Here is a 26,508-nt window from a genome sequence, read left to right as displayed (position 1 = left end):
ACCCAATGCATTCGTGTTTGGCAGCATAAAACTTAGAAAGGTGTGCATTTTTAACATAGTTGAGAAAAAACATAGGTATGAGGAGTGATTTGTCAATAAAATTCATCGTACTATACGTGGTTAACGGCTCTACAATACGTGCACAAACACATTGTATAATTATGTTTCGGGTATCTCGGAAACAGGGATTTGCGAAGGAACTCCCCTATGCTTGTAATGTACATATGATACTTACTAATAGCCTTACTTACCTGTTCTGACAGAGTGGTAACTACAGAACACTACACTGAGTATAGCCCGACATGCTCCTGGCAGTTTTTTGTTTTATTGTATGACATCTATTTTATTGTATGGCTTGCAGGTTTACCAACCTAAATGCCGTTCCTGAAGGCCTGCCGCGAAACCTGAAAATCGTAATTTAGTTATTTGCCTCTCTATCGCTCGGACATGCAAGAGTCATAGAGAGGCAAATAACGAAATTACGAGTATAAAATGTTGTGTCCCTTTTTGATAAGCGTTATTTTTGTGCGATTATTTAATAATAGTATTAATATTAAGTAGCTAATATAGATAGACATTGAACTATTATTACCAGGGGTCGGACAAAAAGTGCGGATGACGTAAAAATGACGTAATCTTGCACACAGGATGATGTTTGAGTTTGTATTTAAACTTCCGTGTGACATGTAGTAACAAAGTAGTATTAATGAAGTAACAAAATAATCGTAAATAAATCCATGGAATTAATAATACAGGTGGTAGGGTGATGTAGTGAATAAAATAAATTTATTTATATTTATTTAATAAAACGAAGTCAATTTATTGTTCATCTGATTGACAATGTGTCAGTCAAAAACGTACTTACTCATTTCAAGTGGCGATATCGTTTAATAAAGAGGTCGATAAATGATAAGTGATAATTGTTTATGAAAATCAAAAATACTATTTGAAATCATCCTATAAGTGGTTTGACGTCATCCGCACTTTTTGTCCGACCCCTGATTATTACTGTGGCTATAGATAATTCCGATAAATAAATATGCAAACGACTAATCTTACTTTTTAGCGACCTAATAAAAAGAGCATGATCGTTGTACCTATCTATGTTTAGGGATCCGTAACCAAAATAGCAGATCTTACAGTTCCGTCATTTTCGCCTGTCCGTCCGTCTACTTGTCACAGATTTTACTCTATAAAAATATGATATATATTAATGAAATGAGGTTAAAACCCACAGATTGCAATGGTTGGAACCATCTTGGAACTTATAACAAATGTGTTTAAGGCATATTTAGAGACATGTTTTTTTAAACGATTACAATGTCATCCGTCTGCGTTAATCTTTGCACGTTTGCCTATCTTATATTATTTCAACTGGAGCTGGATTTCGTGCTTAGCCTTTTAATTTTGTAGTTAAATTGCAAACAAACGTACTTTTAGGGGGTAAATATTTTAAATTGTTTGTTTCATAAACTTGATTTGCTCCCTAATTCATAATTCATAATTCATAATTGATTTATTGTCTGTAGAACACGGGTAGATACAATGATGGAACATAACCCTAGTTGTTATTATAATTATTTCCTTGCGAAGAGAACAAGACGTAAAATTTGTGTGCTGTACGGAACCCTCGATGTTCCAGTCCGACTCGCATTTAACCGGATTTATTAAGCTGTTATCTAAGATTAATAATATAATGCGAAAGTCTAATCTAAGATAAAGATTATTATGTTATTAGTTTTTATTTTAAGTCTCAAATTGCAAGTATTGCATTGCAGTCATTTCAACAAACTGGTGCTCACATTGTGATCGGTCACAGTCGGCATCAGTAATAATATAAACTAATATATAATCGGCATATTGTAATTGAAGTAGGTATAATATCACTGTTATAATGAGTGGCAAAGTAAAAGTTCAGGAGTTAGATTCCTCGACTCAGAAGCAATTGACGACTCTTTTCGAAGGTATGTTTTCTGAACGTAGCTACTATATATTTAGTATCCCTACTATACCCTAAAGTACCTATATAATATTATACATAGGTAAAAAAAATAAATAGCAATTTTAATTCTGTAAATAACAAAAATAGTAACCGAACGAGCGAGCGACGTGTAGCGAAGTTCTTACATTCATCTTGAAAACCAGTGCTGGCTCCCTAGCCGTGCCCCAAAACGATCTATCTTATCTCTCTATACGCTACTATCTATATACGCTTATCTAAGGGTCTCCCTCTGGTTGCATAACAACTTTTGTCATATTTTTAATTGTCATAATCCTTTATGCATAAAATTGTAAGTCATAAAAATCTTTAGTCAGAATTATTCCTGAACATAACTGGGTTTTTGACATAAATGAGTTATGTCATAATTTTAACGTGTCCCGGCATATCCATGTTTTTAAGATGAGCTATCAAAGAATAGTTTGAAGGACAATAACTTAAATAAATGGCCCGATTCGAAGAATGCAATATGATAACGATAAGTTCTGGTTTAGATAAATTCTCATTTAGATATCGTCTGTATGTCGTATAATTGACAGAAGCAGCTCGATTCGGGCAACCAATGTCACTTTGACGTTAGAAATATCGAAGATAGATCGTATTGGAATCACAGCGGAATCGAAATAAACGTCAATTTTGACATGTCGTTTAGTTATCAATCTTTTAAACGTGTCTTAATCATTATTCGAATCGGGCCGAAATTTGTTCTAATATAAATTAAATTGGGTAAACGCGTAGTTGAGGGATATTTTAGTCATTAAATTATGAGCAGGCTGGATCAAGGAGTTATGGAGCTAGAAGACCTAGAAGGCCAAAAGGCTATTTGTGAGGGGTCCTGCTATTCTGGTTATCTTATTTGCAAGAAAGTATGCTCGAGTTTGGTATCAAATGAAAGTGCTCGGTTTACACATTTATAATATTGTTTTTTAATTTGTAAGTTAAAAATTAAAAACGACTTAAAATAAACATAATGTAGGTTTTGGTTAACAATCTAATATAAGTCGTTTAGTAGGTATAGCGAACTGCTTATTGCAGGCTGGGAATTTGCTTCATTCGGAGATATAGGCTGCATTATGCCCACGACGTATGCGGACGAAGCCGACACCTTTCTCAACATTGCCGTCCGCCCAGACGACGTGTGGGTGATCACTTACCCCCGGTCAGGTAAGAACGAAACGGACATCTTTCTGAACATAGCCGTCCGGCCGGACGACGTGTGGGTGGTCACTTACCCCCGGTCAGGTAAGAACGAGAAGTGGTCGATATTTGTTCTTAGTTTCGTTCATGGTAGAAAAATACACGTGAGGTTTCCTTATACCCTCCCCCAACGTGATCTATCGTGATTTTGTCGTGACCCCTCCCCCTTATTGAAGCTCGCGTAATTCGTGCACAAGGCCTAAGAACAATTCTATTATTTTAGTTACCTAACCCTTAAATGCATGGTGTAGGATGCATCGGCAGCTTACACAACAAAAACATCTAATGTTATGCATAATTAGATAATGTACATTGTGCAACGAGGGGGGGAGAGTAAGCGAAATATTGCAACCGAGGCTGTTTCACGACAGCCGCGACTCGAGTTTGCAATATTCTTATGCTCCCGGAGTTACAATGATTTTCATCACACTACATAGGCAGACAGGTTAGGCATCGAAGGCACAGACAGGGGGGGGGGGGGGGCACACTAGCAATATAATTAAAGTTAGTATAGATGGTAGCGATTTCTGTTATTTTATTCCAGAAAACCTACTTTTGCGTATAGTTGACTTTCGATTATGTAAACTACATCACTAGATGTCACTACAAATGGATATAATGTTAAGGCATGAATACAACATTAAGAAGGTTGTATATACCTCGTTTGTCAAGGCCTTTCTATCTTTCTATATTTATAATGTTGTTACCCAGCAACTATTGTTTGCTGTCAATCAAAAATAAATAAATAAAGATTTAAGAGCTTATTTGTTCTCTATTAATTTTCAAATGGTAGCCGAGGAAAAATGGAGCAAGCATAAACTCGAGTACCTAGATTCAAATAGGGAAATTAGACTTCTAATGTTACAAAACCTGGAGGTTCAACATTTTAATAGTGGTCAAGGTAATGCCGATGCCGGGAGGTTTAGGTAGGAAGAAATAATCTCCTAATCTCGAAGGTAGGAATAAAATACCATCTGCAAAGATTCGTGCGATTTGATTCCGCCAAAGAAATCTGAACCGAACAAGAGCGCATCTATGAGGTACGTGCGTAGACAAGACATACGACCCATGCCTGAAATGCATCAGCTACAACAAAGACCCGAATCACGACATCATTACTCATGTGTCAATTTTAATGAATATCTGGAGCGAACTGCTTACGGAGCTACAGAGCTAGACTAATTTACCCTAAATTCTCCAAATGTGCCTGTTACCTCCGGAATATTTTGAATTCAAGTCCAGTTAGCTGTTAATGTCAAAGAAGGAGGTTGAGAACCATGCAAGTCAGTTATGTGAATACCAAAGAGTACTGTCAGACTGAGATATGTACATAAGTCACAGAAAATGAGGGTAAGGTACCTTTGTGGCTACAAAGAAGAACAATTTCAAAGAGTCTAGGAGCTGCAAGTACTTACACTTACTCTATTACTATCTTGTATACCAAATTGAAGTCAATAAACATACTTACGTTAGTATAAGGTTTTTTCTTTTCTTTTCATTCTTTTAAAACCTTCTCTACATAGTATTAGGTCTACTTGGTCGGTTTCGAAGTAATTTTTTTGTTTGATTTCTTGTAACCAATTTTGTTACAAGAAACCAAACAAAAAAATACTTCTAAACCAACCAAGTACACCTAATATTATGTAGAACGAAAATACACTTACGAATGCATATGTGGAGGAAATCAGAGATGGCGCTTTCAAATGAGTTTCAATAAAATGCTTCAAGAGGGCTCTCTTTACCTATATACTTACTTTACTCTTTGGCACAGACCTATTCGGCGGCTAATATTTATAAATATACACAAAAATAATAATTTATAAACGTTAGTTTTTTAAAAGTAAAACTCATTTATACCTACTTGAAAAAAAACATTATGCCCTATATGCCCATGAGCGTAATGAAATTTAAAAAAAAACTTTTACGCCCGTGGAATAGATCATTATAATACTTATAGCCCGTAATATAGATCATTCCATCTCAGTATGCTAGCATACAAAACACCGTTTACGAGCAAATGTGATGAAAAAAAAACGGAGCTTAACAGCATCGTTCGCAGAAGTTTCTTCTTCATACACAAAAAAAATTGGGTCTGCATTTTAAGCCTACCTATTTATATTGAAAAAATATTAATTTGAATGTTAAATTTTTAGGAACAACTTGGACACAGGAACTGGTGTGGCTGGTTAAAAACGACCTCGATTACGCGAGGGCTCTGAAGTTAGATTTGCGAGAGAGATATCCCTACCTCGAGTGAGTACCAGATGTTGAAATAAATACATTACACGATAGGTCTATCACAAATATCACGATTTAGGAAGTTCATAAAAGTTTATTTGTATATTTTTGTCATCAATTTTCGCAGTAAACCTAAACTAGTAGCTCTGTGAGCTGTAGACCTCGCGAGCATAGCTTAAAACAGAATAAATGGTTAGCTCCGCTGTTTAGAAGTATTTATAAAAACTAAATTAACAAAAAAACATAATTATCGAATAGGGTGGTGCAACTTTGTATATAGAAAAAAAGTAGAATAGATTTTATCTTCACAACGCTCCCTTTATTATATTATGGAATAGTAATCTATGTGACAAATTTGAACTCATTTGCAATGAAATTAATTTAGTGGTCGCTATGATTTTGTGTTTTGGAGTATCCTCATACAAATAAAAAAATACAAAGTAATCTAAAAGTAAAAAAAATCGACCGCCATATTTTAACATGCTTATAACCAATATATAAAACATATAAAGAGCCGTTAAAGACATTTCCAAAGCAGAATTATTGATGAGTCCATTTATTTTCATACAATTTCGTATGGCAGGATTATTTCATTTATAGTGCCTCAGATATACCTTTAAATGATGTTTAATTGCTCAAAATTTGCTATGGATACTTTTTACGTATATAGGAATTTAAAAAACCCGCATGGATAAGGAATTTTTATAAGTCTATATTTTTGGACCACCCTTTTATCGAACCTACCCAAAAAAAATCACGGAAATCAGTTTAGAAATGCGACCTGTAGAGTAGAACAGATGGACATTCGAAACAATGTTTGCCTAACAGGCTAATTCGAACGTACACTGATGTCATTCTGTTATCGTGCATTTCGCTCGTACTCCGTACATGTACTGGCGCAAGCGAGACGCATGATAACTAAATAATATATTTCATATATCAGTCGTGCATTCTGAATAGAATAGAATAGAATATTTTTTATTGTATAACTGTGTACATACAAAGGTGGTCTTTTTTTACAATATAAGCGTCAACAGTTGCCTGCTAGGGCGTACAATTTTCTTATGGTGGGTAACCTACCTATCCTAAAACTAAGCTTAAACTTAAGTACATAGGTATAGCCGGTAAAACCACTCTGCCAGTAGAAAAAGGCGCTAAATCAAAATATTCCATCAGCCTCCGCACCTACATTTTCTAAACCCGCCGCCCCTCTCCACCGACGGAAATGGCTTGACAGACTGTAACATATTAATTTGCAAAGAATTCATTAAAATCATAAAATACTTTATTGATTAGCCAGTTCTTAACGCTCCGCTTGAACATAATTCCATCTAGCGCTTTTAAATCTAGAGGAAGATGGTTGAAAATGCGGATAGCCATAATAAAAGTGCTTTTTTTGTACAAAGAGTTGTTTACCTTTGGAAGGTAACTATCATATTTGTACTGGTCACGTATGTTGTTTTTTAATGATGACTTATTAACAAAAAATACAGATTGACTTTTAATAAAAATACATAGTTCTAGGATGTAAATACAGGTTAAAGTTAAAAAACTTTTTCTCTAAATACGTTACGAAGCGATTCCTCGGTGTGCATACGATATACAGCTTTTAAGCATTTTTTTTGTAGTTTAAATGTTTTTTGCACATCGATAGAATTGCCCAAATAGATAGCTCCCGTAATTTCTTCAATAGGAGTCCCGGCGTCAGATATATCTAATGGAATTGGTGGAGTTTTATAATGCCTAAATTGAATCAGTTTTGTTTTACTAAGATTCACTTTCAGATTTAGAGTATCAAGCCAATCTAGAATTATTCTAAGGATGCGCTTAATATTACTGTTTATATCTTCATCCCTGTTATCACTTGAGAATAATATAGTCGCATCATCTGCGAACATCACACTTGGCTCTTCAATTTGATTTGGACGTTTAAATAAATAAAGAAAAGAAGTGGACCCAACACGCTTCCCTGAGGTACAGTCAGCGTCAAATACTTTGTAGCAACCAAAGTAGCCAAATAGTTCGGTACACCATATATTTAGTATGGTGTACCGAACTATTTGGCCACTTTGACTGCCACAAAGTATTTGACGCTGACTGTACACCCACTAAAACCTTTTCAAACGTAGATTGTTTATGCTCAATTGTTTTGTTTTGTCTATCGTAATGTTCGATAAGCTTGTTCTCTATAAATTAAATAGCTTTTGAATAATTGCAATGCGTTACCTCTTACTCAAATGCGCTCTAGTTGCTGTAAAAGTATTTTATGTTGCACACAGTCAAATGCTTTTGACATATCGAGTAACAGGGAAACTGTTACAAAAACTGTAACAGTTTCCCTGTTACTGTAACAAATTAATCATAGAATATGGTCACAAAATTTCACGCGAATCGGTTGAGAATTGCGACCTGTAGAGGAGAACATCCGGACATACGAAAGCAGATTGCGCGAGTCAAAACGTAGACCTCCGCTACGCTTCGGTCAAGAAATGAATAATAATGTATGATAGGTGAAATGAATATGAATATATGAAATATATGTTTTTCTTAACATCAAATTCGGAAACTTTTTAAATAAAATTGAGAAGAGGCAGAAGTTGTGAAATTAGAGAGATGGTTGAGAGTCTGAGTCATGATCGGTTAACTGAAAGTAGCAGCAGCGGAGAAATGCTGATTGATTAAATCAAGATCTACATCATTATTCACAGGGGATTGCTAAGATCTACCTACTCCTAATGTCTTAAGGAATTTTTAGGTTTTAGTAGGATCGCCATTTCCAATAAAACAGTGGATGTGGCGTATTTCGCTTTTGCTAAGTTTATCTTAGCAATCAAAGATTGTATGCTATCGGTCAGCCAGGGACCAGGGAGCCGGAAGATGCTTAATTTTAACGGGGCGGATTGGTGCATGAGTATCATAAAGCGGTGATAGAAGAGAGTTAAATAAAAGAAGCTTGTCATTGACATCACAAGGCTCAGATATCACGCTCCAATCAATCTGAAGAGCATCATCGCACAACTGCTTAGGATTCTAGGTTTAGATTTAGGCGGTCGAATTTTATAAGATAAGAGAAGCAAATCGTGGTAAGAGAATTCTACTGCCGGTTATTTCTCGTATTTAGCAACATGACTTGAAGAGGAAAAAGGAGTAAGATCCAGTAAAGATCGGGAAAGTGGTGAGTAGTACCAGAAGAGAGAATGGAATCGCAACTGCCAGCTAAATAATTTAATGATTTGGATCGTAAATCATTTTTTAATAAACATGTATTAAAATCACCCATAATAATATGATGATCGAATGAAGGCTTAAGGTCTTCGAGGACTTTTAACTCAATTACTCTAAATATATATTTCTGTTTAAAATAATTCTTGTTAGATCCCTCGGCTACATTATACTATAAAATTATACTGCTATGGTATGCAGTGTAACGATATGCAATTATAATTAAATATAAATTAAAATTAGACACGTTTTCGTGATTTTTTCTATTATGCCAACTTAAACTTAGTACAGACTGCTAAAAACGTAATACTTCTTGTTTACTTTGCTGTAATTGGGTAAAGAAGATAATTATTCGATTTAGATTTAATTATGGTACTCGTTTACAGAGGCACTCATATAATCCGGACAGACCTACTAGGTCTCGCACCAGAGCAGCTCCAGAGAATACAGACCCTCGGCGAGCTGGCCATCACCACGCCCTCGTTCGAGCTGGTCGCCAACGCCCCCTCTCCCCGCTTCATCAAGTCCCACCTGCCCCTCCCGCTCCTGCCCCCGAACCTGCTGGAAGCTAAGTTGGTGTACGTGGCGCGGGATCCGAGAGATGTGGCGGTGTCTTTCTTCCATCTTAGTAGACGGATTTTTAACTACGTTGGGGACTTTAAAACATATTGGAATCTTTTTGTGAAAGATTTGGGTGAGTTGGAAGCATTCGGTAGTTAATAAGTATTTGACTGTAGATTTTGTTAACTGTCTCAGTTTCGTTTGCCTTTTGCTATATTTAATTTATTAAAGACAAAGTTTTTCTACAAATTTAGACTGAGGATGTTGACATGATTTTTTTGTTAGTGGACAAAATTTACTATAAACATTATTTTTGTTTTTAGTATTGTATTCTCCATTTTTCCTTCATCTAAAAGAAGCGTGGGCGCTGCGTCACCACAAAAACATGCTGTTCATCTTCTATGAAGATATGACGAAGGTAAGTGTTACCAGAAATATTATTATTATTTTTTTATTCAAAATAGCTACACAGCATTAGTAGCATTACAGTATTACTACTAAGGCACTGCGAACCACAAAACATATAGACAGCAGTCGCCACATCCATCGCTCCTTCCAGCGCAGATTAAGTTGAAGTTTACTCAAGAGATCTCGGCAGATTTTTATTTTGGGATAAAATGGAGTTTGACAAAGCAATTTATCCTTAAGCATTAAAAAATAAGCACATAAATACAGGGTGTAATAAAAATAGTGGGGGTCCGTTTGGGGGCATATTCAGTATCGTGTTCTGATTAGGAAAAAGTAGAAAAAAAAAATTTACGCAGAAAATTTTTGACACTTTGGAGGGTTGGCCGATAGGGATTACATGCCCTAAAGATTTTTTTTTCTCGTCAAAATTTTTTTTCTTCGATTTCCTTAAATGGATCTCGACTATTTTTGTTACACCTTGTACATTAAGTGACCGTCTACATAATAAGTCCGGATTCCGGAAAAAGTATTACTTTGTCGATTCTATAGTTTTCCGAACAACCTCGGGACCATACAATTTTCTCGGTTATTTAAAAATACAAATTGCTTTTTTTTTCGATATTTTTAATAAGTACTTAGTTAACGCATTCGCTGACAGTATGCCAACAAGCAACTATAGGCTTAGGCTGCGTTTCGACCAAAGATATGCGAGGATGCGTTGCGATGGATGTGTTTTTAACCAATAGAATCAATGCACGCTGAGCGAGGAAAACAAAGGAAGTGATTCTATTGGGTCTTATCCTCGCACATCTCTAGTCAAATCAAAACGCAGCCTTAACGACGCTTAACTATATTACCGTCAGCCAAAGTGTTCATGATATTTTGTGTCCTATGTTGTACAGTCAGCAAAGCTATTATACTTGGTCAAGCAAATGCTGTCAGTAGCAAAAGGCGGCAAATTTGAATAATCGCGGGTTAGCAACACTGTTTTCGATTGTCATCTGTGTTTTATCTCTGGAATGTAGATAGTGAATGACAGCCATCATGTTTGTTTACTTTACATTCTGAATCGTTGCTATTTCAAGAGAAATTTCTGCTGTCACCATTAAATACCAATATATTAAATAAGCTTGTGCATGAACTTAAGCCAAGTCAAGGTGCACACAATATACAATCATGCTCGTTGATCGTAAATATTTGTATAATTTGAGGTTATGTTAGTAGATATTTTAGGTTGTAGTTTACATGTTTATAAAAAACGTATTATTGATGTTTAACACACCCTATAAACTAAGTACTTCTTCTAGTTTCTTGTACTGTATTTCATGTACCTACCAAATACATAACCAACCATTCTATGTTGTTGTTGATACCAAGAGTCCTTAAGACTGTCGGTGTTTAGCTTTCGCTCTGAATTAATATAATTTATATCAATCAGTGGTAATCGCTGTGGGCCACACATATTGCAAACAATATAGTAATTATTTTTGTAAGTATTACTTGTAGTGGCTGTTTGTTTACCCCAATAAAGAGAGAAAAAATAATGTTTTTGGTTTGATGTACATTGCTGCTTTTCTTAGCGCAATACGAACGCAATACTGCTTTTTGAGTGTTGCCCTACTTCACTTTGCTGTACCATGCTACTGACATACTTTGCTTGACTGACTATAGCTTAGCACCCCTGCATACTTGTATGTAGGGTTAATTGCTAAGCTAATTGCTTTCCTGACTGTACAAACTTACATGTTTCAGGACTTATCTTCAGTTATTAAACGAGTAGCAAATTTCTTCGGCAAAGAATTCACCAATGAAGAAATTGCACAACTTTGCCAGCACTTGGACATAAATAACTTCAGGAATAACAAGGCGGTGAACTTTGAAGGGTTTCTAAATAAAGATGATACTAAAGACAAGGTCTTCATAAGGAAAGGTAGTGTACTAGATGCCTAAATTAATACATTAACAGTAACTATACGTTACTGCCTGCAACATATATATGCGACGCACGTAATCACGTGGTATACTTCCCTCTTAAGGTATAAGTCACACTAGTCCAGATCTAGAGCAAAGCCCAACTGGGGAAGTACCCAGATAGCAGATCACCTTGCAGCAAATATGATTTTTCTTTGATTATAAATTGCTACGTCAAATGTAACAAGGCAAGCTTGTATCAATCTTGGAGCAACTTATAAATTTGATATATAATGCTTCAAATATGTTGCAGTATTGCCGCAATCTTGCATTTTATTTCATGTTTCGAATATAATCTTTCAAAATTGCTGCAAACTTTGAAGATACTGCAAGTTGCAAATATGATTTTTGACATTTGATTCAAAGTTTCTACAAACTTTGTTTATATTTCAATTTGCAAAGATGGTCTTTCAAGTTTGTTTTATAATTGCTGCAAGCTTTGCTGTGACTTCAAGTTGCAAATATGATATTATTATTTTTTTTATAGTTGCTGCAAGCTTTGACGTTTTTTCAAGTGGCAAGCATGATATTTCAAAGTTGCTGCAAACTTTGCTGATATGTTAATTTGCAAAAATGATCTTTCAAATTTATTTTAAAGCTACTGCAAACTTTGGTGTAACGTCAAACTGCAAGCTTAATAAAAAAAAAATTCTAAATTGCTGCAAACTTTGATGATGTTTCCAGTATCAAAGTTGATTTTTCTACTCGTCGACTGTAATGGTTGAATTAAGATTTCGTATACAAAACTATAATTGCATATTTTTCATATATGGACTCCCAACTCAAGTGTACAAATTTTTTTCGATACGCTGTAATCAACTATAAAAAAAAAAAATAGACCAATCACGTGCCGCCGCGCTCCCATAGAACGGGGGACGGGCGGGCAGAGGCTCGCGCGTTTTTGTCTTTTGTACTACTTACCAATTTTCATTACTTATTTAGGTTTTATAGTAAAAGAAATACTATTTTTGATAGCTCGTAGAAAAAGTATTGTATACAATAGTGATATAATCAGGCTTTTCAATCTCGTACCTCACTTAAGCAACTCAGCAAGCTTCGTTGCCTAAACACGGTACTCGACTGAAAAGCTCTCTATTGTATTACGATTGTATAAAATACTATTTCCGTGTTTGGTTTAAAGTTGCTGTTAACTTTGGTGTAACATTAAGTTGGAAACATGGTCTTTAATTTAATTATTTTTCAAAGTTGCTGCAAAGTTAATTTTTATAAAATTATTTTATTAATTAGTAAAATTACGTACCTACATGCACATAATTATTATCATCAAAAGGACACAATACCTACATGATCTTTCAATTTTACTGCAAACGGATGATGATCTTTCAGATTTAAGTTTGTATTGATTTAAAGTAACTCTTTTACCTTGGTCCTAGTTTTACCTCGGACAGTTGGCAATATTTCCACATTGCCACGGTTATTGAAATACCTACTTCATTCATATTATTTGAAACGTTATTATTAATCATCAAAATCAAGCTATCAACGAAACTTGAAAGCGGTCGGTATCTCAAGAAAAAAATCAAAATATAAATTGTCTTATGAAAAGTCAGTATATCGAATGTTAAGTACCTACATCAAGGATGATGATTTCATGTTTTGCTAACAGATAAAAAAAAGAATATAATATATGGGTTAAAGTTAAATAAGTAATTAGCTACTCGATGGTAGGATTACTTCAGCCTAATCTCAATTGGAAGTGCTATTACGAAGCTTACTTGTCTAAAAAGTTGCTTTGTTGTACCTCAGATACCGAAAATATGTTGTACTTTGACCAGAACTTGCTACTAATGTACCTACTTAAATATTATTATTTTTTTAAGGATTAATATTTGCCGTATTCCTAATTATTGGTTACCTGCGTTGTAAGTTACCAGGTAATTGATCTTAGAAAGGATTCCTAAAATGATTAGGCAAAAATTAAATAAGACCATTGCTAACTATATTTTTCCAAGGTACTAGAAAAATCTATTGAATGGCGTAAGTAAGTATGCTAAAAATATCTGATTCCATACATGAATATTATTTCTATGATTATTTTATTATTAATTAAAACAAAACAAGCGAAATTTCGTACTCTTTCGACAAATACAATACATTAATAGTTGATTAGTTGGTTATTGTACGAATTCCCGCCATGCCGCCAATTCGCAAACCCAAAACAAAGACGATATGCAGTTCACATTTCAAAAAAAATTATTTGAATCGTCTCAATGTCTAATATAATTTGACCCCTAACTTCAGTACTACTAAACGATAAATAATATGTCAGACATAAAATGGAAGATCGATTCGTGTTGCTACGCAAGTGTTCGGTAAGCGTCGTGAATCATCCTTCGTTGTTGAACAGACGCAACTTTCGCTACTTGCTTTAATAATACGTATTATGAGGTTCTTAAATTTAAACCTTAAGAATCAAAAAATAGAGCACTTTTTTGTCTAACAAAACTTTGACCGTTTTTTAATATCATGGTCCAGTATATAGCGCGGTTAGCGTCTACCTGACAGCTCCATCCGTTCGCCGGCCGTATTGTGCTATTACCAATTTACCGCCCAAAATCCTTATGAAGAAAAAAAAACAACTCCAGCAGAGGCAGCAGAGGCGGTCGAGACAAGATGGCTGAGGCTGCATGAAGCTGGTATTGTGAATATTGTGATAAAGTTTTTATTGTTACTGGACATAGTAGGTAAGTAGGTTAAATTCTTTAATTTCCTTATGTAACGATTTTGTTGTTTTTAACGAGAATACGGCCTATCTATACGAAAGCAGATATCATTTTAGCCTTTAGACGTCTTCAACCCCAGAGGTGATGCTTTAAGGAAGGATTCACTGTGTGTGTGTTGATGGCTAAAGGGCAAGCAGGCCTGTTAGCATAACTTGACTTTTGACGCGCGAGTTCAGGGTACAACGTAAGATATGCTAGGCCTACAGGTTGTAGCTTATTTACTTTATACTTCGAGTCACGCTTGAAGTATGAACTCGCGCGTCACATGCCAAGATATGCTAGGCGTACGAAAACATTACTATGAGTCGATATGGAATGATATTGGTACCTAGAGTTAAAAATCTGACGGCTTCTAGAGATATTTACTTATTTTCTATTTTTTATTTTCTTTAGGAAGAACTGAACATGTCTCGAAAACCTTTTGTCCTAATGTCTAGGCAGGGACAGTTAAAGAGAATAAAACGAGAAATGGCACAAAACACACAAACAAATAATATTTCGACCAATGACAGCCACACAGAGGAAAACATATTGTTTTCTCATCACAACTCTCGTCAGGTGGTGCAGCTAATGGCAGAGAACGAATTTGACTTGAATAGCCCGGGTTCCTCTTGACATTGTTCCCATCCTCCTCAAAATCATTTCAATTCCTCTCCAAGTCAACAAAATACTCCAGCTTATAATGATTATTCGGCATTTAATAATTTTATTAATGAACAGCCTTTATCAGATAGTGATAGTGATGACCAGGTTAATCCAATTGATATGAATGAATCATTTAAAAATAGTTTGAGACATTGGGCTATCAAAAATCAAATAACCCATGTTGCTACTAATGAATTGCTGAATATATTAAAAGATCATGAATGTTTTGATTTGCCAGCTGATGCTAGATCATTACTTAAGACTCCGGCAAATGTTATCTGTCGAGTTGTTGAGCCAGGACATTACTCTCATATAGGTTTGGAGAAAAATTTGAGGGAAATATTGAAATTTGTTAGTGAAAATGATAATGAAATTCTTCTATTAATCAGCATTGATGGGTTACCATTATTTAAAAGTAGTACAATGGAGTTTTGGCCAATTTTGGGTTCTGTCTATAATGTTCCTGCAATAAAATCGGTTGTGTTCCCTATTGGTGTGTATTGTGGCCCTAAAAAACCTATTAGCTGCACATCTTTTATGGAAGAATTTATTTCTGAAGTTGCTAAATTGATTAACTCGGGTTTGACTATTAACGGCAAAAACATTAAAGTTGCTATTAAAGGTTTTGTTTGTGATACTCCGGCAAAATCTTTTCTATTAGGAGTCAAAGGACACACAGGTTATTATTCATGTACAAAGTGCAGACAGCCTGGTGTTTATTTGGAAAACAGAATGACATTTCCTGAGTGTGATGCAACTCTAAGAACCCATGAAGAGTTTCTCAAGATGGATGATGAAGATTTTCACCGTACTCAAACGCCATTAATATCAGTACCAGGCATAAATTTTATTAAAAGTTTCCCATTGGATTATATGCACCTTGTTTGCCTAGGTGTTGTGCGCAGTCTTATTTATATATGGATGTTTGGACCAGTACCAATAAAACTGCCTCGTCAAATTTTAAATAACATCAGTGCTGATCTGGTTGCTCTTGCCAAGCACATGCCTTTAGAGTTCAATAGGAAACCACGTTCTTTGGATGACGTCAAAAGGTGGAAGGCAACTGAATTTCGCAATTTTTTGCTATACACAGGGCCGTTAGTACTTTCAAAATTAAAGTCTGAATATTTATCATATTATAACAATTTTATAAGCCTTACTGTTTCTATGAGTATATTATTAAATCCGGAATATTGCTTTAAATACAATGAATATGCTAGAAATCTGCTAAAACATTTTGTCAAAACATTCATCAATTTATATGGCGCCCAAATGGCAACTTATAATCTACATGGTCTTGTACACCTCAGTGATGATGTATATGAATTTGGTGCACTTGATTCCTGTGCAGCATTTCCATTTGAAAACTTTTTACAGGTTTTCAAAAAGAATATCAGAAAAGGGGCCAAACCTCTTCAGCAAATAATTAAGAGGTTCGGGGAAATGAGTAATTCTAACTTTTGGACTAAAAACATATTACCTTGTGGTTCTATTTATCCAATATTTTTAAAACCTCACTCATCAGGCTTGCTTTTGCCAGGGTGTGATAAATTACAGCAGTTCAGCTCAATTAAATTTCAATCTTTTGTAATAAAAACAGCACATCCGGATTCATATTGTGTTTTAAAACATGGTAATATTGTAGCAGTATGCAACATAGTGTTTTCCAATAATGTGCAGAGCATGGTTATACTCTGTAAAGAGTTTGCAACTAAAGAAAACTTCTTTGGTACACCATTAATAGAAAGTTCTAGTATAGGAATTAATATAGTAAAAGAAAAAATGAGTCTATGTGAAAAACCTGTGTCGGATATTGTGGGAAAAGTTGTTCTTCTCCCTTTTCATGATCACCATGTCGCAATCAAAATGCTGCATTCATAGGTCTTAATCCATAATGTCCTTTGTTCCTGTCCTATCCTTTACTAGCCTTGTGGATTTTGTCAAAGTGGATGATTACTTACTACAGGTATGTGGATATCAAGCCGGGCCTATTTTTAAAAAGCTTGTAACTGGTTAATACAAGTTACAAGCTTTTGAGAAATATGCCCCTGGTCAAACTGTTAATACAAGTTGCTTTTGCAGAGCCGAAGTGTATGAAACACCCAACATTTTATTCGCGATATTGAAATTAGTCCTATATATTAGTCCTATAGTAGAAGTGGATGTAGCTGCTGCAAGTGTATGTAGCTGCTAAACCCCCGTGCCGCTACGCGATAATAGTTTTAGGAAACCTTTTTTAGCTTTTTAATTTATGACATTTAAATAATTTTGAAACCATGCACAGTCAGGGAGAAAATTGAATTATTTAAAAATAGACATTTGATGCCATTCGCTGTTTCTATCACGGATTAAGATCAAGAAACCAACCTAAGAGCACTAGGAAAGCCACCTAGTATCAAAGAAAACATTTTCCATACATTAGCTAAAAATACAAGGTTATTCACTTAATCGCATAAGGATATTTCTGTGATTCATTACAGCTTGCAGCATGTCTTCATAAGTGAAAAAATGTATAAAAAATAGTAACTTTGATTTTCGTGATTTTTAGTAATCCAATAGCATCAGAGTATTGTTACAGATGGCGCCAGCGTAGGTTTTCCCCGTCAAATTTTAGTTTGGGATTTGGCTGAAATCCCATAGAACAAAACTAGATACTGGGGAAACATATGCTGGTGGCATCTATCAAAACCTTTAACATTTGCCTTCCCCATTGTGATGTCTTCATACAAAATTATGATTTTAAAAAGCGTATAATATGAGTATGTGAGTGATTGACCGAAGTAATAAAAGAGCATTTTCACAATGTATGGGAAACGTTTTCTTTGATTTGTGTTTTTCCTAGTGCCCTTGCCTTAACATGGCTTGGTCTCTATGAAATCCCTGATGGAAGCAGGACAGATGGCACTAAAAAACTTTGTTTTAACCAATTTTGTTACTGCCTACATTAAAATAAAAATTGCAATGTTATAATTTAAAAAAATCTAAAGGCCCGCTAAGATAATCTTCTTATAGGGCATGGGATTATAGTAGCTGCCAATACTGACCCATAAAAAAACCATCCTGTATGTTCACCGCAACCGCTTATAGTCGAAAAACTCCCAGAATTATTGACAAAATCGTTACTACTTACTTATTTCGTTGGTCAATTTAGCTATGCTTCATAGGTACTTATTTTGTAATGTATTTTCAGATTCTTTATAATGGCTCATTTTGCCATTGTTACATTTGTGGACGAGGCTGATGCACCAGGAATAATTGCATCAAACTGGGTAATAAATGAAAATTTATGTTCGTACCCTAATGTACGTACAGAAGAATTAAAAGACAAATTGTTAAAAAGGAAAGCTGAACCCGAGGATAAATGGCCGCAGTATAAAATAAAAATTCTAAAATACTACGGTATGAAATTTTCATATATTTTTAGGGTTCCGGACCTACCTGAAAAGGAAATAAAACCGGCCAAGAGCATGTCAGGCCATGCTCAGAGTAGGGTTCCGTAGTTACTCTTCCATCACAATAAGCTAAACTGGAGCTTAAAGTATGGTAGATTGTTAACCAAGGGATGAACTGTGGGTGTACGTCTTTTTAGTATGAAGGGGAAACTTTTTGCGATAACTCAAAAACAGCTAAACTGATCATATCCGCTATAGTTTTCATTTAATGTCTTTCTTAAGCTCTACTTCCAAGATTTTTTTCATATTTTTTGGACTTATGGTTCAAAAGTTAGAGGGGGGGGGGACACATTTTTTTTCTTTCGGAGCAATTATCTCCGAATATATTCACTTTATCAAGAAATGTTTGTTGAAGACCCATATTAGTTTTGAAAGACCTTTCCAACGATATCCCACACTGTAGGGTTGAAGCAAAAAAAAATTTCACCCCCACTTTACGTGTAGGGGAGGTACCCTACACGTAAAATTTTTAGATTTTATTGTATGACTTTGTCGGCGTTATTAATTTATATATCCATGCCAAATTTCAGCTTTCTAGCACTAACGACCATGGAGCAAAGCCTCGGACATACAGACAGACAGACGGACGGACATGGCGAAACTATAAGGGTTCCGTTTTTTGCCATTTGGCTACGGAACCCTAAAAACAATACCATCTCGAATATATATTTTTCGTAATTTTCCTGAATCCATTTTTACTTTCAGAAAATTATAGCGAAGCCCGTCTCCATTTGAAAAAAGCAGAAGAAACTTCCAATTTGGATTCTGATGAGGAAGTAAGAAAAAGAAAAAGAAGACTAAAAAAAATATCCCTGCCAGAAGACTCTAACTCAGAAGATGAATACCCCATTATGAAGATGTCAAAAACCCAGCAAATATTAAAAAAAAAGAAAATGATTTAGTGAAATATCCAACTCCTCCTAAACCTAAAATAAGTGCCATGTTAGTAGCAGACACAAATAAAAATGCCAGTAATTCCTCTAAAGAGATGAATTGTCAACACAACCCAGCTGTAGAAGGCCATCTGTGTTCTAGTGGAGTTGAAGACCACGCATATGGTAATTGGTTTATTGTATATTGACCATGTCTATTTTAAGGATCCCGAGGAGGTTACGTAGAAATAAAATTTGAAACTGATTTTTTTAACTGAAGTCCGTTTTTCTGTCTCTTTTTTGGTTATTAATCGTGTTGGGTGAATAAAAATAGCTTTGGTAGCTACTTTTAAGGGAGTCACCCTAAATCTCTACATTCTCTACCCACCGTGTGTGACAGCTTATCTGATACGCATTTTTAGCAGATTTAGAAATAATTTGTAGCATCTAAATTTTTTGTTATATATTGTTTTAACGTTTGACTTTTATGTGTTTGTTGCAGACATTGTGCCTGAAGAATTTAACAACTGTGCAGAAGTTAACAACCATGGGGCAATAGATGGAAACTCTATCATTGTATGTAGTCCCACTCATACTCTAGCCTGCACAAATAATTTCTCGAACGGTATCTCTGGTATGTGTTTTTTTCGTCATTGTTTTTAGATTAGATGTAGATAGAATATTTCTTCACATCACCTATTCAGAAATAGTTATTTGTGCAATAGGAGAGCAAAGTTAGTAATTGCAACGAGTGCCGATTCTATAATATAATCACGAGCGTAGCGAGCTATGATCATTCAGAATCGTGAGCATGGCAACGAACTAAAATCGGCATGAGTAGCAAAAACTTTGCTCTTGGTTTGTGAAATGTGGTGATATGAATATGTGCTGTGAAAATATCTAGGGCTACATTATTTAATTTTTACCTTTGCGGCCATTGTGATTTGTGGTATGATGACGATGACGACGAAAGATGATGGACACGGATCTCTTTTACCCACTAGACGCGGAGCATGCGACACTATTTGAGGTCACCACACACGGGCGCTCCCATATACTAATTTGTGACCTTATTAATAACAAATATCATTTTCATGTTGTTGTAGCATAAATTAGAACAGGAATCAATTCAATTGTGCGGCTCACGGCGCAGTATTTTATAAGCAAAAGAGCTCCTATATTTGTGGTGACCTCGCGGTCTTAGCTTCTAATCTGAGCTCCATATGCTTCATATAGCGGTGTTTGGATCTAGTCTGTGATGATGGATGACTGTCGAATGGCGGATGACGAATGTCTGAAGACGGACGTCAAATAACGGATGTTGAATGACAGATGTCAGGTGGATGGTGGATGTATTGATTGTCTTAGTGGTCTTTTATTTTCCTCAAAGGTGGCGTAAAAAGTATAGGCATGTGTTACATATGGTACCTAGCAATAGTTATTTATTATACAAGGGGGCAAAGTTGTTGTTTAACTTCTCGTGCTTATATTGAGACCCGAGGCAGCGAAATATTCCGAAATTGAGCCACGAGCGTAGCGAGTGGTTCAAAAAGTGGAATCTTGAGCGTGCGAGGGCCTCAAAGCACGAGAGGTTGAACAAACTTTGCCGCCGAGTGCAATACAACATTTTTCACCACAACAATGCGAGGAAAATACAAGCTGTTAAATAATGCAAATGTAATCAAAATTATTGCTATTCAATATTTATCATTCAAAATTATCGCAGAAAATGAATAATATTGTTGTTGTTAGAATTTGTATCAAATTACATTCCCCCCATGTGGATAAAACGTAACTTTCCACACACATATTAAAGGATATTAAGAGCGCCTTTCCGAGGTGGAGCGGAGAAAAAGTATTTTCATCGTGCATTCTATTTTAGAATCCCGAGCGTAGCGAGCTTTACTTTGTCAAGGATTATTATGTACGCTTTCTCCATAAATGTAATTTAGCTCCCTTGTGACACCATCTAACTACATATTATTGTTGTAGGCTGCTCGGTAAGCAAACAATTTGGCATGCAGCAGGCTCATTTAATCCAGGTCGTGACTGACTTGGCCAAACAAATGTCTGAATTGAATAGAAAAGTTGACATACTTTTAGGGACACATACAGCAGATAGCTTTAATGCATATACACAAGATAATTTAGAAATTTCTGAATTATTAGCTACTCTTCCAGTAAAGGATGATGCGAGTTTTTGTCATTTCAATGACCAGTTACAAATAGTCCGGAACAAACAGGCAATTGTGAGTATACAGTATACACTTGTCTACTTATGTCCAACACTTATGTATTGTTTTTTATCTTGTAATTTTGTAACTTTTATTTAATAGGTATCATTTTTGGCTGGTATTGGCGGTAGAAACATTCGAAGTCTAACCACTAATATGTTGAAAAGAATACTACAAGACGAAGTTGCCGAGCTATATTCCTTAACTGGAAAACAAATGAAGAACTCCAATAAAAAACCATTTTTAAAGACAGAAACCTGTAAAATAATCTTTCGTAAGTATATTTTGTGACCAAATTTCCTAACATTAAAGTATCTCAACATCGACTTTGACATTAACGGCCTCATATCATATTTAATAATTATATTAAAAAAGTATTATTTATACCTTTCCCATACGCCTGCTTAAAATTTCGTAAGCACAAGTAAATTCAAATCGTTTTTTATTCAGAAATCTGCAAGAAAGTTTACGAAGATGCGACAGAAGAAAACCTGAAAGAAATAATTAGCGACTGGCTGAATCAGGCTAAAGTTAGGACAACAAGAAGGTAAGAATTACTGTAAGGATTAATGCTTTGAAAATCCCTAGTTTCTAAGGTCGGTGTCGATAGAAAAGTAAATTATGGCAAACAAACCCATTTACCTTCATTGCATCGCAATTTTCTGAAATAACTGCCCACGTTTGACTGTTATTTTTCTGATCCTAAAAAAATAAGTATAAAGTAGGTAACCTTAATGCGTCTATGATACATACCTCAAGTCGATTGGTATGTGGTAAAAACGGCATGTCATTATAATATTATTTATTTGTTTCAGGGCAGAAAGACTAAACAGACAAGCATAACCCTTATAAAGGCAGAGGCGATATTTTAAACATAGCTAATATGAGAAAATGGAAGAATCCTTCAGCATTTTCAATTGAGAAAACCATTATTATATAGTTGATATATATTGCTTTCGTACCTTATACTTACTTTTTTCATCAGTATTTAATTTTGGTGTTAAGAAATCCACGGCAATAAGTGGTCAATTTATGCACTACGCCTGTTAAGGAAGGTGAGTTATCATATCACTGTTTTAATAGAGAATATATGTCAAATCAAGTGTACTAATAGGTAGAGTGCATATATTTACCACGTGTTTTTTTTAATTATTTAGGTTTTTTTACTGTAGATGTATTCCCCAGTGTATAACTGGGGTCTTATTAAGGGATAAATAACGAGCCTGTGCATTAAGTAACAATACTGTATGTTGGTACTCTTTATATATTATTATTGCATACTGACACCAGTCAGTTTAACCAATAGTGCTTTAATAGTTATTTACGATACAAATGCAAAAAATAGGAAATTCGCAACGAGTGGTGATAAATTAAAATACGACCGAAGGGAGTGTTTGAAATCGACACTAGATGCGAATTACTGATTCGCACGTGTATCGTACAACGACCCATATGTACTGTATATGGGTCTTTAAAGTTTCGACATATGCACAGAAAGTGCTCATTCCCGCACGCGTGCGGGAAAGTAGCACCATATGTACTGTAAAATAATATGTTGTGTTCCATACCTAATAAATACTGTAATAAAATCTTACACAATTACCCATGAATAATTTGTTTTATTTAGTTAGTTTAAGGCTTCGTCACACTCCAGCGCGGTGCCGGCGGGGCGTCGGCGCGGGCGCGACACCGACAGTCCGACACACCGTTGTGCCTCGTGTCACGACGTGAGGCTAACATTCGGACCTCAGCGACGCGCCTCGCTCACGCCTCGCCAGCATCGCACTCGATTGTGACGAAGAATCCTTTAGTTAAACAAACACTATGCAAAGCTGAGATGTTACTATTGCATATAGTTTATGAAAACAGACATCATTCAAATTTGACATGTTAGCCTTGCATTTAAATTGTCGAAACAAAAAAGACGTAAATCTGACATGTCAGTATTGCGTATAATTTGTTAGAACAAACATCATGCGAGGTTGATAATATCAGTATTGCATATAGTTTGTTAAAACAAAAAATATGTAAGGTTTACAATGTCAATATTGCATATAAATTGTCGAAACAAACACGATGCAAATCGAACATGTCATTATTGCACATAGTTTGCAAAACAAACTTCTTGCAAGTTTGTTGTTGGGAAACTAGGAGGTTTGATCCAGGCTTGCGTCAAGTGTACATACTTGTCATCGCAAACTTGTCACAACCCTTCACTTGTGATACGTCAAACTTGTTGCAAGGCGGGTCCAAGTCTAAAATGCTATCTGGGTACCTCCACCTTACAGAAAACGGCAGCCAAATAACACTAGACCCTACTCATAGTGTTGTGTTCCTGCCGGTGAGTAAGGTTGCCAGAGCTCAACTAGGGGGGGCGGGTTTAGGGTCGGCAACGCGCATGTAACTCCTCTGGAGTTGCTGGCGTACATAGACTATGGAGACTGCTTACCATCAGGCGGGCCGTATGCTTGTTTGCCACCGACGTAGTATAAAAAAAAAGAGTTGCCTGAAATGAAGGTTTTTCATTAAATTATGTACCTATGTAAATATTGTTGTAGGTAAATCAGGCGCGTGGCGCGATCACTTTGACGAAGAGATGACAGCCCAGGCGCAGAGCTGGATGAACGAGAACCTCGCCGACACCGACCTGCGCTTCCCGAGCCACTCAGAAATGTAGTAGATCCTCTACACTACACGATAACCCAGCGCTGGACCAGTGAGGTGGCCATGCGATGGTTATGGATCCTCTACACGATGGACCAGCGCTGGACCAACGAGATGGCCATGCGATGGTTGAAAGAACGCTCTACGGAACGGGCCACGTGTAGATACGTGCGCACCAACGCTGGCCCACTACCTTTGATGTGCGGACGAGAAACCGACACCGTGGCTATCCCATCGCCATCCCGCCGCGCCAAAAGCCACCCGACACCACTACCCTCTCTACACGCTGGCCCGTCTTAGTGGGCCAGTATGATGGCCCATCGTGTATATGATCCTGTATGTGGGTTGTACCGATAATATCATGTAGTATGCACCCGGCTTTATACTCTTTGATTATCGTGTTTATAAACATTTTATTGATAGAAACCGAAGTTTCATTCCATATAAGGACTAGCCCACTGCGCATGCACAAACGCGAAATGTAGCTGACCCATGTTTACCAAAGCAAGGACAGTGGGAGTGGGAGTTAGAACTTGTTAAGATCCAATAGAATCACTTCAATTAAGTATCCTCGCGTGAAGTGATTATTTTGGTTATTAACAAACACATCTCTCGCTACGCATCCTCGCACATCTCTGGTGGAGACGCATCCTTAGGCAGCGAACAGGCCGCAAGCGGCGCGCGGTGCGACGAACGGCAAATCAAGGCCATTCATACACTGCGCTCGACCAAATGTATAAATGGCCTTGATCTGCCGCACCGTGCGTCGCTTACGTCCAGTCCGCGCCCTTAAGCTTCCTGAGCCAAAGTCTATTAAAAGTTAATCAATTCATGTAACAAAAGATATAAGTAAATCAATCGAGGCCTTTTCTCCAAACTTTTTCAAGTTCATTGTTGAAGATTGCTCTCCCTCTCACTCAAACTAACTTTTTGAATCTCAACTTGATTTTTTAATTTTGACGTAAGATACGCAAAGCGCTGGTGGCCTAGCGGTAAGAGCGTGCGACTTGCAATCCGGAGGTCGCGGGATCACATCCCGGCTCGTACCAATGAGTTTTTCGGAACTTATGTACGAAATATCATTTGATATTTACCAGTCGCTTTTCGGTGAAGGAAAACATCGTAAGGAAACCGGACTAATCCCAATAAAGCCTAGTTTACCCTCTGGGTTGGAAAGTCAGAGTGGAAAGTGGGTTGGAGCGCTTTCGTAAAAACTAGTGCCTACGACAAATGTTGAGATTAGTTGTCAAGCGGACCCCAGGCTCCCATGAGCCGCGGCAAAATGCCGGGACAACTCTAATCTTTAATAACATGACATTACGAGTGAAGGCACGCGTCGTCGTGAACGACACGATCTATAAAAACCGGCCAAGAGCATGTCGGGCCACGCTCAGTGTAGGGTTCCGTAGTTACTCTTCCGTCACAATAAGCTAAACTGGAGCTTAAAGTATAGTAAATTGTTAACCAAGGGATGAAACGGTACCTTTCATCCGAGTTAAACAAATAGGCAAATTTGCATAATCAGTACCTAATTAAAGTAAGTCTTTTTACTATGAAGGGGAAACTTTTTGCGATAACTCAAAAACAGCTAAACTGATCATGTCCGCTATAGTTTTCATTTAATGGATTTCTTAAGCTCTACTTCCACGATTTTTTTCATATTTTTTGGACCTATGGTTCAAAAGTTAGAGGGGGAGGGAGACGCATTTTTTTTTCTTTCGGAGCGATTATCTCCGAATATATTCACTTTATCAAAAAATGTTTGTTGAAGACCCCTATTAGTTTTGAAAGACCTTTCCAGCGATACCCCACACTGTAGGGTTAAAGCAAAAAAAAATTTCACCCCCAATTTACGTGTAGGGGAGGTACCCTAAAAAAATTAAATTTTTAGATTTTATTGTACGACTTTGTCGGTTTTATTGATTTATATATCCATGCCAAATTTCAGCTTTCTAGCCCTAACGACCACGGAGTAAAGCCTCGGACAGACAGACAGACAGACAGACGGACATGGCGAAACTATAAGGGTTCCTAGTTGACTACGGAACCCTAAAAAGCACACGCGGTATACCTCTCGCGTCGAATGATTCCTTCAAGTCTCTTTGATTGGGATTAATTTAAAAAATAATTGAAGAATTATGTTTTTACAGTGTTTTTATTAATTTGGAAGTAGGTTTAGAAGTACTTGTTCGTACAAAAAGAGAAAATGTTTTTCCACTTCTAAATATTTTACATGCTCCATGATTTTTAGCATGTTTTTGACACAATGTAAAACTAGGATTATAGGTTTTTTTTTCAAAC

General features: G+C 36.2%; 3 protein-coding genes across 6 annotated transcripts in view; 2 read left to right on the top strand and 1 right to left on the bottom strand.

Moving 5' to 3' along the window:
- Nucleotides 1-26,508, bottom strand: part of LOC133522462 (ecdysone oxidase-like) — a 63,785-nt gene that overhangs the window by 13,873 nt on the left and 23,404 nt on the right. The window lies entirely within an intron of this gene.
- LOC133522461 (sulfotransferase 1C4-like) lies at nt 1,611-24,537 on the top strand. Its single transcript, XM_061857822.1, has 7 exons — nt 1,611-1,964; nt 3,035-3,163; nt 5,350-5,449; nt 9,043-9,350; nt 9,541-9,635; nt 11,378-11,555; nt 24,102-24,537. Exons 1-7 carry the CDS (start codon nt 1,895-1,897, stop codon nt 24,218-24,220), a joined length of 999 nt encoding a protein of 332 aa, XP_061713806.1. The 5' UTR covers nt 1,611-1,894; the 3' UTR covers nt 24,221-24,537.
- On the top strand, nt 12,454-23,156 carry LOC133522460 (uncharacterized). Of its 4 annotated transcripts, XM_061857821.1 has the most exons (9): nt 13,982-14,301; nt 14,734-16,951; nt 18,176-18,384; nt 19,143-19,495; nt 19,812-19,943; nt 21,302-21,558; nt 21,646-21,817; nt 21,994-22,090; nt 22,359-23,156. In XM_061857821.1, exons 4-9 carry the CDS (start codon nt 19,378-19,380, stop codon nt 22,384-22,386), a joined length of 804 nt encoding a protein of 267 aa, XP_061713805.1. In that variant the 5' UTR covers nt 13,982-14,301; nt 14,734-16,951; nt 18,176-18,384; nt 19,143-19,377; the 3' UTR covers nt 22,387-23,156. The 4 variants fall into 4 exon arrangements, 1 of the variants encoding a protein (XP_061713805.1); XR_009800060.1 differs by lacking the exons at nt 19,812-19,943; nt 21,302-21,558; nt 21,646-21,817; nt 21,994-22,090; nt 22,359-23,156 and having other exon boundaries at nt 12,454-14,253; nt 19,143-19,349; XR_009800061.1 differs by lacking the exons at nt 19,812-19,943; nt 21,302-21,558; nt 21,646-21,817; nt 21,994-22,090; nt 22,359-23,156 and having other exon boundaries at nt 12,456-14,301; nt 18,176-18,254; nt 19,143-19,357.

Source organism: Cydia pomonella, chromosome 10, assembly GCF_033807575.1.
Source record: "Cydia pomonella isolate Wapato2018A chromosome 10, ilCydPomo1, whole genome shotgun sequence".
NCBI lineage: Eukaryota > Metazoa > Arthropoda > Insecta > Lepidoptera > Tortricidae > Cydia > Cydia pomonella.
This window is presented reverse-complemented; position numbering and strand designations above follow the sequence as displayed.

Excerpts from the sequence above, each read along its gene's own strand:
- LOC133522461 (XM_061857822.1), top strand. The coding sequence starts at position 1,895 with ATGAGTGGCAAAGTAAAAGTTCAGGAGTTAGATTCCTCGACTCAGAAG. Across the intron at positions 9,351-9,540 it reads TCTTTTTGTGAAAGATTTGG|TATTGTATTCTCCATTTTTC; the intron begins GTGAGTTGGAAG and ends TTTTGTTTTTAG. Across the intron at positions 11,556-24,101 it reads CAAGGTCTTCATAAGGAAAG|GTAAATCAGGCGCGTGGCGC; the intron begins GTAGTGTACTAG and ends ATATTGTTGTAG.
- LOC133522460 (XM_061857821.1), top strand. The coding sequence starts at position 19,378 with ATGTTAGTAGCAGACACAAATAAAAATGCCAGTAATTCCTCTAAAGAG. Across the intron at positions 19,496-19,811 it reads AGTTGAAGACCACGCATATG|ACATTGTGCCTGAAGAATTT; the intron begins GTAATTGGTTTA and ends TGTTTGTTGCAG. Across the intron at positions 21,559-21,645 it reads TCCGGAACAAACAGGCAATT|GTATCATTTTTGGCTGGTAT; the intron begins GTGAGTATACAG and ends TTTATTTAATAG.